The sequence below is a fragment of the Rhipicephalus microplus genome, chromosome 1 (genome assembly GCF_043290135.1).
Source record: "Rhipicephalus microplus isolate Deutch F79 chromosome 1, USDA_Rmic, whole genome shotgun sequence".
NCBI classification, from domain to species: Eukaryota; Metazoa; Arthropoda; class Arachnida; order Ixodida; family Ixodidae; genus Rhipicephalus; species Rhipicephalus microplus.
In genome coordinates this window covers 9,089,317-9,101,985 of record NC_134700.1, presented here as the reverse complement: position 1 = coordinate 9,101,985, position 12,669 = coordinate 9,089,317, and the positions used below count along the sequence as shown (strand labels likewise).

General features: G+C 53.6%; 2 protein-coding genes across 7 annotated transcripts in view; one reads left to right on the top strand and one right to left on the bottom strand.

The window, feature by feature from the left end:
- LOC119178190 (ATP-binding cassette sub-family C member 4) overlaps positions 1 to 12,669 on the bottom strand; it is a 2,441,444-nt gene that overhangs the window by 1,342,634 nt on the left and 1,086,141 nt on the right. The gene's annotated exons all lie outside the window — the stretch shown is intronic.
- On the top strand, positions 2,837 to 3,685 carry LOC142773878 (uncharacterized; the record flags this gene model as incomplete). The annotated part of the gene is given in 1 exon segment (XM_075874658.1): positions 2,837 to 3,685. A coding segment is annotated over 1 exon segment (846 nt), but the record flags the coding sequence as incomplete, so codon positions are not given.

Below are 12,669 nucleotides of genomic sequence, written 5' to 3'. Positions count from 1 at the left end.
TGGAGTGGTTGGAAGTGACAGCGACAATATCGTGCCACGTGTCCTGGAGTACCACAGGCGTAGCAGATCGGTCGATTGTCAGGAGTGCGCCAGAAATTGCTGACTCGCGGTGCAGCCCAAGGTGTCGAAAAAGGGGCGAAGTGGTGTGCTACTGAAGACAAAGGTGGCAAATGCTGCTGGCGGGGTCTGCTGCGTACCACCTGGGCATACGTAAGAGGCAGGGCCACGGGCTGCATAGCCGGTGCATGGGCGACAGGCATGGCCACAGGCTGCTGGTGGGAAGCGACGGGAACAGCCTGAGCTACCTTTTCGGCAATAACGTCGCAGAGTGTTGAGGGCAGACGAGAGGATGGCGGCTGCGTCGTGAAGGGAATCAACGACAGTTGCCGAGCTACTTCTTCACGCACGGAGTCTTTAATTTCTTGCAGGGTTGGTGAGTGGTCGGGAACGGAAGTGAGACTGGAGAGCGAGTCGGCGTGGGAGGAAAATGGCCGAGTCAGGGCACGCTGCTTGCTCAACTCGTCGAAACTTTGACACAAAGTGACAAGTTCCGCAACGGTGGCGGGATTACGGGCCAGGAGCATCTGAAATGTGCCGTCATTTATCCCTTTGAGGATGTGTTAAATCTTCTCCGACTCGGGCATGGTGGTGTTCACATGGTTGCAAAGACGAATAATGTCTTCGATGTAGCTGGTGAAAGATTCCGTTGGCTTCTGTGCGCGAGTCCACAAGCGTTGTTCGGCTTTGGACTTGCAGACAGCGGGTTGGCCGAAAACGTCAACAAACAACTTTTTGAAGATGGATCACGTTGTAATGTCGTTTTTGTGGTTGTTATACCACATTTCGGCCACGTCAGCGAGGTAAAAGATGACGTTAGTCAACTTGTCCGCGTCATCCCCCTTATTGTTTGCGCTCACCAGTTCGCAGTTGGTGAACCAGTCTTCCACGTCGGTCTCATCAGCTCCGCTAAAGACCTTCGGCTCTCGCAAGCGAAGAACGCTGGGGTTGCAGGAGGATGGAGTGGAAGAGCCAGGTTGCGCATTGTTGGTGGCCTTGATCGGAGGTAGCGTTCGGTTGCGCAGCTCCAGGTTTAGGCGACGGTGAATGGCAGCACCCATGTTCAAGCGACGGGGAATGCCAGCACCCTCCAGTAATTGAAAAGGGGTTTATTGGCGTGTATTGTGACGGTGGTCCTACAACGAAAACATGATGTGCTTGATGTATGCGCAGGCATTCTTTCAGATGACTGGTACATGGGCAAGGTCGTTCCCATCTACAAATCAGGTGATAAGAACTGTCCATTGAACTACCGTCCCATTTCTTTAACAAGCGTCCCATGCAAAATCATGGAACATGTCATCTACTCTCAGATTGTAAACTTTCTAGATTTCAACAGCTTTTTTCACACCAGCCAGCATGATTTTAGGGAAGGATTCTCCTGCGAAACACAACTAGCAATATTTCTTTATGATCTGCATGCTAACCTTGACAACAACTTACAAACTGACGCAATCTTTCTAGATTACGCAAAGGCATTCGACACAGTACCCCACCAAAGACTAATGCAAAAAGTATCCCAGTTAAACTTAGACCCAATGTACTGAATTGGATCAAAGCATTTCTAACTAACCGTTCTCAATTTGTGCATGTTAATATTAAATCTTCTGCTTACCGCCAAGTAACATCAGGCGTACCTCAAGGTTCAGTTCTTGGCCCCCTCCTGTTTCTGATATACATCAACGACTTACCCCTCAGCGTATCCTGTAAAATCCGCATGTTTGCAGATGACTGCGTAATCTATCGGACGGTAACTAACACTCACAACCAAACTCTTCTCCAGAACGATCTTAACAACATTCAAGATTGGTGCGATAATTGGCTTTTGTCTCTTAACCCTAACAAATGCAAACTTGTTACGTTTACCCGCCGTAAGAATCCTTTCATTTTTTCATATCATATTGCCGCGAACTATGCCTTCTCGTCTGTGTTTCGTGGCGAACATCTGGCTGCGCCCGATCGTGCTATCTGTTGTGGGCCGCACCCATACTGTGCCGCAAGCGAAGTGCATGTTTTCCTCCTCCCTCGGACTATCTCATTGTGATAGGGAGAGCGTTTCGCGGTGGGCCGTTCCTTCCGCACAACTGTGGTGAATGTCATCAAAAACTTCCTCTTGAATTCCTGCCACGATCCAAGTGTGCTCTCGTGATTTTCAAACCACGTTTGAGCTGAGTCGGCAAGGTAGAAGAACACGTGCCTCAGCGTCTCTTCGTCGTCCCAGCGGTTAAAGAGCCTGACCCGTTCAACTTGCTCCAACCAGTCTTCGGGATCCTCCGAAGGAGACCCGTGGAATGGTGGCGGCTCCTTGGGTTGCTGGAGGACTACAGGGGGGTTTGCAGGGTTCGTCATAGTAGCAGCGTTGTTCATGGTGGTGGTCACGACGTCTTCTTTCTTTACGTTTTCCGGAAGCAGTCCAAACTCCGGCTGAAGTCCGAGCTGTCGGCGGCTGGCGCGAGTTGGACTTGCCCGACGACCTGTCAGGGGTTCAGGGTTCATGTACCCAGCACCTCCACCAGATGTCACGTAGCCAGGAACGACGCAGAGTTCTTGGGAAAAACTAGTTTTTTATTAGAGCGAACCTGTGCTCTGAAAATGAATGCCAAAGAATGATAAATCCAGGTGGTGAAGGAACGGCCCACCGCGAAACGCTCTCCCTATCACAATGAGATAGTCCGAGGGAGGAGGAAAACATGCACTTCGCTTGCGGCACAGTATGGGTGCGGCCCACAACAGATAGCACGATCGGGCGCAGCCAGATGTTCGCCACGAAACCGCCGAGGCCATGCTGCAGACGCGCATGCAACACCCTAACGAAGGGGTTGTTGTCTTTGTTGAAGAAATGAAAAGGCTCTTCAAGCGAGCTGATCCGGAAATGTCCGAAGAAAAAAAGTTACGGCTGTTAATGCGCAGTGTGAAGGAAGAACTGTTTGCTGGGCTTATCCGGAATCCCCCCAAAACCGTCGCCGAATTCGTCGTTGAGGCTAGCACAATTGAGAAGGCCCTCGACATGCGCGCTAGGCAGAGTAACCGCCAGTTTGTCGACGTGGGCAGTTCGAACTGCGTTGACGGGACACGTATCCCGACGGATACACTACGTGAGACAATTCGCGCCGTAGTAAGGGAGGAGTTGCGGAAACTTTTTCCAGCGGTGCCGCAACCACAAGTGGCTTCCTTAAGCGACGTCATCCGTGAGGAGGTGCAACAAGCACTGGGCACCTTTACGCTTCCGGAAGCACCACGCGAGCTACAGGCGATGTCCTACGCCGCTGCAATTGGCACCAGTCGCCCGCTGGTAACTCGTCGCCAAGAGTCGCCGCGACGCCACTACTCGTCGCCCGCCCGACTACCTACGGCTCAACCTCCGACGCCAAGGAAGACCGATGTATGGCGAGCCCCCGACCGTCGTCCGCTGTGTTACCACTGCGGAGAAGCCGGCCATGTCTATCGTCGCTGCCCCTACAGACAACTCGGCTTGCCAGGTTTCTCAGTCGACGCACCACGCCCCGTACCCGGCCAACGACCGAGGGAGATCAACGAGTACCTCTCTCGCACTAGCCAGGAACCAGCTCGCTTCAGCCGGTCACCGTCGCCCCACCCCTACGGATCAACAAGCCGCAGTAGCCACTCTCTGTGTTTCGTGGCGAACATCTGGCTGCGCCCGATCGTGCTATCTGTTGTGGGCCGCACCCATACTGTGCCGCAAGCGAAGTGCATGTTTTCCTCCTCCCTCGGACTATCTCATTGTGATAGGGAGAGCGTTTCGCGGTGGGCCGTTCCTTCCGCACAACTGTGGTGAATGTCATCAAAAACTTCCTCTTGAATTCCTGCCACGATCCAAGTGTGCTCTCGTGATTTTCAAACCACGTTTGAGCTGAGTCGGCAAGGTAGAAGAACACGTGCCTCAGCGTCTCTTCGTCGTCCCAGCGGTTAAAGAGCCTGACCCGTTCAACTTGCTCCAACCAGTCTTCGGGATCCTCCGAAGGAGACCCGTGGAATGGTGGCGGCTCCTTGGGTTGCTGGAGGACTACAGGGGGGTTTGCAGGGTTCGTCATAGTAGCAGCGTTGTTCATGGTGGTGGTCACGACGTCTTCTTTCTTTACGTTTTCCGGAAGCAGTCCAAACTCCGGCTGAAGTCCGAGCTGTCGGCGGCTGGCGCGAGTTGGACTTGCCCGACGACCTGTCAGGGGTTCAGGGTTCATGTACCCAGCACCTCCACCAGATGTCACGTAGCCAGGAACGACGCAGAGTTCTTGGGAAAAACTAGTTTTTTATTAGAGCGAACCTGTGCTCTGAAAATGAATGCCAAAGAATGATAAATCCAGGTGGTGAAGGAACGGCCCACCGCGAAACGCTCTCCCTATCACAATGAGATAGTCCGAGGGAGGAGGAAAACATGCACTTCGCTTGCGGCACAGTATGGGTGCGGCCCACAACAGATAGCACGATCGGGCGCAGCCAGATGTTCGCCACGAAACCGCCGAGGCCATGCTGCAGACGCGCATGCAACACCCTAACGAAGGGGTTGTTGTCTTTGTTGAAGAAATGAAAAGGCTCTTCAAGCGAGCTGATCCGGAAATGTCCGAAGAAAAAAAGTTACGGCTGTTAATGCGCAGTGTGAAGGAAGAACTGTTTGCTGGGCTTATCCGGAATCCCCCCAAAACCGTCGCCGAATTCGTCGTTGAGGCTAGCACAATTGAGAAGGCCCTCGACATGCGCGCTAGGCAGAGTAACCGCCAGTTTGTCGACGTGGGCAGTTCGAACTGCGTTGACGGGACACGTATCCCGACGGATACACTACGTGAGACAATTCGCGCCGTAGTAAGGGAGGAGTTGCGGAAACTTTTTCCAGCGGTGCCGCAACCACAAGTGGCTTCCTTAAGCGACGTCATCCGTGAGGAGGTGCAACAAGCACTGGGCACCTTTACGCTTCCGGAAGCACCACGCGAGCTACAGGCGATGTCCTACGCCGCTGCAATTGGCACCAGTCGCCCGCTGGTAACTCGTCGCCAAGAGTCGCCGCGACGCCACTACTCGTCGCCCGCCCGACTACCTACGGCTCAACCTCCGACGCCAAGGAAGACCGATGTATGGCGAGCCCCCGACCGTCGTCCGCTGTGTTACCACTGCGGAGAAGCCGGCCATGTCTATCGTCGCTGCCCCTACAGACAACTCGGCTTGCCAGGTTTCTCAGTCGACGCACCACGCCCCGTACCCGGCCAACGACCGAGGGAGATCAACGAGTACCTCTCTCGCACTAGCCAGGAACCAGCTCGCTTCAGCCGGTCACCGTCGCCCCACCCCTACGGATCAACAAGCCGCAGTAGCCACTCTAACTCCACACGCGGAAGGTCCCCCAGCCCAGGAAGGGGAAACTAAGAGCTGCAGCTTCGGGAGGTGAAGTTGCGCCACGGCCGCAAAGAAAAAACCCTCCAGCGACGCACCGACGCGCAATGGACGAAGATGCACGATGCGCCCACAGCCCGACGCTCCGTTGTGTCCCCGACATGATTCCCCAGCACGACGACAGCCACATGGCGCCGCCGCTACCCGATGCAACCAAGTCCGCAGTTACCAAGACGACGACGACGACGCCTGTACACCGACCATCAACGCGAACAAGCCGTGAGAGGACGCCCAGACGAACCCGAAACTCGAGAGTGACCACTTCTGATATACAACTGTGCATTGACGGCCTCGACGTAGTTGCACTAATCGACACGGGTGCCGACTATTCAGTGATGAGCGGCCCATTTGCATCGAAACTGAGGAAAGTTGCCACTAGCTGGGACGGTCCACACATACGTACTGCGGGAGGCCACCTCGTCACGCCTTGTGGAACTTGTACGTCACGCGTCACCATAAATGGCACCACTTACCCTGCTGCCTTCGTCATATTGCCCTGCTGCTCCCGCGTTGTGATTCTAGGCATGGACTTCTTGACTGAGAATGGTGCTATTATTGATTTTCAAGCCAAGTCGATCAGTTTCTCGGCTGATCGCAGCGCTACAACAAAAGGAAGTGCGAAACAGCATACCGCTTTGAGGATTGCCGATGACCACGTCACCCTGCCTCCCCGTGCAAGCCTGATGATCGCCGTTTACTCTCAGGGCACCACTCCGGACACGGACGCCATCGTGGAGAACGACCACAGTTTACTTTTGGACCGCGGTGTCTCCGTCGCAAGAAGTATTATACGGTTGGTCGAGGGAAAGTCGCACGTTCTAGTCACGAACTTCACTGAAGAATATCAGCACCTCAACAAGGGCACTTCCATCGCGTTGCTCGAAGAAATTCCGGAGGAAAGGGACGTGATTGCCGTCGCCAACCTTGAACGCCAATCGGATGACATCAAGTCTGCTCATCTCTTCGACGTGAATCCGGCGCTACCGCAAGAAAAACGAGAACAGATACGCGCTCTGTTACGCCACTACAGCGAGTGTTTCTCGTCGACTTCGACGCTACGTCAGACACCCCTTGCAAAGCACCGCATAATCACCGAAGAGGACGCCCGACCATTGCGGCAGTCGCCTTACCGTGTTTCTGCCCACGAGCGCGAAGTTATTCGGAGCCAAGTTGACGACATGCTCGCCGCCGATGTGATACAACCATCCAAAAGTCCTTGGGCTGCCCCAGTTGTGCTCGTCAAGAAAAAAGATGGCACTCTAAGGTTCTGCGTCGACTACCGGCGACTGAACAAAATCACGAAAAAAGACGTATATCCACTCCCTCGAATCGACGACGCCCTCGACCATCTTTGCCATGCCAAGTACTTCTCTCATATGGATCTGACAACCGGATATTGGCAAATCGAAGTCGACGAAAGGGACCGTGAGAAGACAGCATTTATAACGCCGGATGGACTATACGAGTTCAAGGTAATGCCTTTTGGGCTATGCACGGCACCGGCCACATTCCAAAGAGTCATGGACACCGTACTAGCCGGCCTGAAATGGCACACCTGCCTCGTTTACCTTGACGACGTCGTCGTATTTGCGCGGAATTTCGACGAACACCTGGCGAGGCTAGAGTCTGTGCTCGAAGCCATTCGTGCGTCGGGATTAACGCTGAAATCTGAGAAGTGCCATTTCGCATACGACCAACTGAAGTTTTTGGGCCACATCGTCAACGCCGCGGGTGTCCTACCTGATCCCGCAAAAACGTCAGCCATAGCAAGTTTCCCGAGGCCGAAAGACAAGAAAGACGTGCGACGATTCCTCGGTCTTTGCGCGTACTACAGACGCTTTGTGCAAAATTTCGCTAAAATCGCCGAACCGCTCACGCGCCTGACGAAAGACAGTGTTCAGTTTCGCTGGGAGGAAGCACAGCAGAACGCGTTCGGTGAACTGCAAAATCGCTTACAGCGGCCACCTGTGCTTGCACATTTCAACGATTCTGCAGAGACAGAAATGCACACAGACGCAAGTGACGTAGGCTTGGGCGCTGTCCTTGTACAAAAACAGAACGGCTGTGAAAAAGTAATCGCTTATGCCAGCCGTGGCCTTTCCAAAGAAGAAAGGAACTATTCGGCCTCTGAAAAAGAGTGCCTTGCGATAATATGGGCCATTTCGAAGTTTCGTCCATACGTCTACGGCAGGCCGTTTAAGGTAGTAACCGACCACCATGCGCTGTGCTGGCTCGCAAACTTGAAGGACCCTTCAGGCCGCCTTGGGCGATGGAACCTGCGCCTGCAGGAATACGACGTCTCCATCGTTTACAAATCCGGCAGGAAACATTCGGACGCCGACTGCCTATCACGGGCTCCCGTCGAGGAGCCGCCACAGGACCCCGAGGATGACGTCCCGTTTTTTGGTATTGTGACAGACAGTGACCTTGCCACTCAACAACGTGCCGATCCCGAGCTGCGCGCCCTAATCGAACATCTCGAAGGACACAACGCCGCAGTGCCAAGGGTTTTTAAGCGCAACTACACCACCTTCGCTTTGAAAAGTTCGGTGCTCGTGAAGAAGAACTTTGACCCTACAACGAGAACAAAGTACCTTCTCGTCATCCCCGCTGGTCTCCGTGACGAAATCTTGGCAGCGTGTCACGACGACCCGACATCGGGGCACCTCGGCACGGCCCGCACGCTGGGAAAGATAAAGGCAAAATACTACTGGCCGCGTCTCACGTCCAACGTCACCCACTACGTCAGGAGCTGCCGCGACTGCCAGCGCCGAAAAACGCCGCCGACCAGACCCGCCGGCTTCCTACAGCCGGTTGCAGTACCATCGAGGGCCTTCCAACAGATTGGCATGGATCTTCTCGGACCGTTCCCCACGTCACGGGCCGGGAACAAGTGGATTGTAGTAGCCACGGACTACTTGACGCGCTACGCAGAGACCGCCGCGCTCCCAAGGGGAACTGCAGAAGAAGTCGCCAAATTTTTCATCCACCAAGTGGTGCTGCGACATGGAGCCCCTGGAGTACTGATCACGGACCGCGGAACGGCATTCACTGCAGAGCTTATGCAACGGGTCTTGCACTACAGCCACACGGATCACCGGAAGACCACGGCGTATCACCCCCAGACCAACGGGCTTACCGAACGCCTGAATAAGACGATCGCGGATATGCTGTCTATGTACGTCGACGTTGAACATAAGACGTGGGATGACGTACTCCCTTTCGTCACGTTCGCGTACAACACAGCTATCCAAGAAACTACTAAATTGCCCCCATTTGAGCTTGTCTATGGGCGACAGCCGACGACAATGCTCGACGCCATGCTTCCACACGTAGAAGATGATGACCTCAACACCGACGTCCAAAGGTACCTACAACGCGCGGAAGAAGCCCGCCAGCTTGCTCGAGTGCGCATAACAGACAAACACCTCGTGGATGCCGGACGCTACAACCTCCGACGCCGCGACGCCGATTATGACCCAGGTGATCTTGTGTGGGTTTGGACCCCTATTCGACGTCGCGGACTCAGTGAGAAGCTCCTGCGTCGGTATTTCGGGCCCTATAAAATTCAGCGACGTGTAGGCCCACTCAGCTACGAGGTTGTCCCCGACAACGACCATGGCATGTCACGACGACGCACGCGGCCCGAAATTGTCCACGTGGTTAGGCTTAAGCCTTACTACGCCAGATGACTGACTTTTTCTTGACTACTTTTTTTTATTAGTAGCATCGGGCCGATGCTCTTTTTTTTTCGCGGGGGGCAATGCCGCGAACTATGCCTTCTCGTCTGTGTTTCGTGGCGAACATCTGGCTGCGCCCGATCGTGCTATCTGTTGTGGGCCGCACCCATACTGTGCCGCAAGCGAAGTGCATGTTTTCCTCCTCCCTCGGACTATCTCATTGTGATAGGGAGAGCGTTTCGCGGTGGGCCGTTCCTTCACCACCTGGATTTATCATTCTTTGGCATTCATTTTCAGAGCACAGGTTCGCTCTAATAAAAAACTAGTTTTTCCCAAGAACTCTGCGTCGTTCCTGGCTACGTGACATCTGGTGGAGGTGCTGGGTACATGAACCCTGAACCCCTGACAGGTCGTCGGGCAAGTCCAACTCGCGCCAGCCGCCGACAGCTCGGACTTCAGCCGGAGTTTGGACTGCTTCCGGAAAACGTAAAGAAAGAAGACGTCGTGACCACCACCATGAACAACGCTGCTACTATGACGAACCCTGCAAACCCCCCTGTAGTCCTCCAGCAACCCAAGGAGCCGCCACCATTCCACGGGTCTCCTTCGGAGGATCCCGAAGACTGGTTGGAGCAAGTTGAACGGGTCAGGCTCTTTAACCGCTGGGACGACGAAGAGACGCTGAGGCACGTGTTCTTCTACCTTGCCGACTCAGCTCAAACGTGGTTTGAAAATCACGAGAGCACACTTGGATCGTGGCAGGAATTCAAGAGGAAGTTTTTGATGACATTCACCACAGTTGTGCGGAAGGAACGGCCCACCGCGAAACGCTCTCCCTATCACAATGAGATAGTCCGAGGGAGGAGGAAAACATGCACTTCGCTTGCGGCACAGTATGGGTGCGGCCCACAACAGATAGCACGATCGGGCGCAGCCAGATGTTCGCCACGAAACACAGACGAGAAGGCATAGTTCGCGGCAATATGATATGAAAAAATGAAAGGATTCTTACGGCGGGTAAACGTAACAAGTTTGCATTTGTTAGGGTTAAGAGACAAAAGCCAATTATCGCACCAATCTTGAATGTTGTTAAGATCGTTCTGGAGAAGAGTTTGGTTGTGAGTGTTAGTTACCGTCCGATAGATTACGCAGTCATCTGCAAACATGCGGATTTTACAGGATACGCTGAGGGGTAAGTCGTTGATGTATATCAGAAACAGGAGGGGGCCAAGAACTGAACCTTGAGGTACGCCTGATGTTACTTGGCGGTAAGCAGAAGATTTAATATTAACATGCACAAATTGAGAACGGTTAGTTAGAAATGCTTTGATCCAATTCAGTACATTGGGTCTAAGTTTAACTGGGATACTTTTTGCATTAGTCTTTGGTGGGGTACTGTGTCGAATGCCTTTGCGTAATCTAGAAAGATTGCGTCAGTTTGTAAGTTGTTGTCAAGGTTAGCATGCAGATCATAAAGAAATATTGCTAGTTGTGTTTCGCAGGAGAATCCTTCCCTAAAATCATGCTGGCTGGTGTGAAAAAAGCTGTTGAAATCTAGAAAGTTTACAATCTGAGAGTAGATGACATGTTCCATGATTTTGCATGGGACGCTTGTTAAAGAAATGGGACGGTAGTTCAATGGACAGTTCTTATCACCTGATTTGTAGATGGGAACGACCTTGCCCATGTACCAGTCATCTGAAAGAATGCCTGCGCATACATCAAGCACATCATGTTTTCGTTGTAGGACCACCGTCACAATACACGCCAATAAACCCCTTTTCAATTACTGGAGGGTGCTGGCATTCCCCGTCGCTTGAACATGGGTGCTGCCATTCACCGTCGCCTAAACCTGGAGCTGCGCAACCGAACGCTACCTCCGATCAAGGCCACCAACAATGCGCAACCTGGCTCTTCCACTCCATCCTCCTGCAACCCCAGCGTTCTTCGCTTGCGAGAGCCGAAGGTCTTTAGCGGAGCTGATGAGACCGACGTGGAAGACTGGTTCACCAACTGCGAACTGGTGAGCGCAAACAATAAGGGGGATGACGCGGACAAGTTGACTAACGTCATCTTTTACCTCGCTGACGTGGCCGAAATGTGGTATAACAACCACAAAAACGACATTACAACGTGATCCATCTTCAAAAAGTTGTTTGTTGACGTTTTCGGCCAACCCGCTGTCTGCAAGTCCAAAGCCGAACAACGCTTGTGGACTCGCGCACAGAAGCCAACGGAATCTTTCACCAGCTACATCGAAGACATTATTCGTCTTTGCAACCATGTGAACACCACCATGCCCGAGTCGGAGAAGATTTAACACATCCTCAAAGGGATAAATGACGGCACATTTCAGATGCTCCTGGCCCGTAATCCCGCCACCGTTGCGGAACTTGTCACTTTGTGTCAAAGTTTCGACGAGTTGAGCAAGCAGCGTGCCCTGACTCGGCCATTTTCCTCCCACGCCGACTCGCTCTCCAGTCTCACTTCCGTTCCCGACCACTCACCAACCCTGCAAGAAATTAAAGACTCCGTGCGTGAAGAAGTAGCTCGGCAACTGTCGTTGATTCCCTTCACGACGCAGCCGCCATCCTCTCGTCTGCCCTCAACACTCTGCGACGTTATTGCCGAAAAGGTAGCTCAGGCTGTTCCCGTCGCTTCCCACCAGCAGCCTGTGGCCATGCCTGTCGCCCATGCACCGGCTATGCAGCCCGTGGCCCTGCCTCTTACGTATGCCCAGGTGGTACGCAGCAGACCCCGCCAGCAGCATTTGCCACCTTTGTCTTCAGTAGCACACCACTTCGCCCCTTTTTCGACACCTTGGGCTGCACCGCGAGTCAGCAATTTCTGGCGCACTCCTGACAATCGACCGATCTGCTACGCCTGTGGTACTCCAGGACACGTGGCACGATATTGTCGCTGTCACTTCCAACCACTCCACGACGCTACTCGGCCGTTACGGTATGACCCACAGCCCATGCACATACCTGCTCCCTATCCCTCACCGCAGTATGGATACACTAACCTTCCCGAGTCTCGGTCACCCCAGCCCTCACCTCAGACTCACTTTCCCCGCTCCCCATCTCCTCGCAAGCGATCACTGTCCCCAATGCGTCCTCGACCCGCTTCCTCCAACCGGGAAAACTGAACACCGCAGTTACAGAGGCAAGAACTGCGCCGACGTCGAAACCCTCAAGTCCTCGCACTTCACCTGCTAACGTCATCGCCATATCTGTCAATGGTGTTTCTACCTTTGCCCTCGTCGACACAGGTGCTGCCGTTTCTGCTATAGCCGCCCAGCTCTGCCGCTCCCTACGCAAAGTCACCACGCCGCTCTCTGGACTATCGCGTCGTACAGCTAGCGCACAACCAGTTCGACCTCTCGGCACCTGTACGGCCCGCATACTCATCGAAGGCTCTATGTGGCTCGAGTTCATCGTCCTTTTAGTGTGCTCGCATGACGTTATCCTCGGGTGAGACTTTCTGTCAAATCATCATACCATCATCGACTGCGCACGCGCTGAAGTTC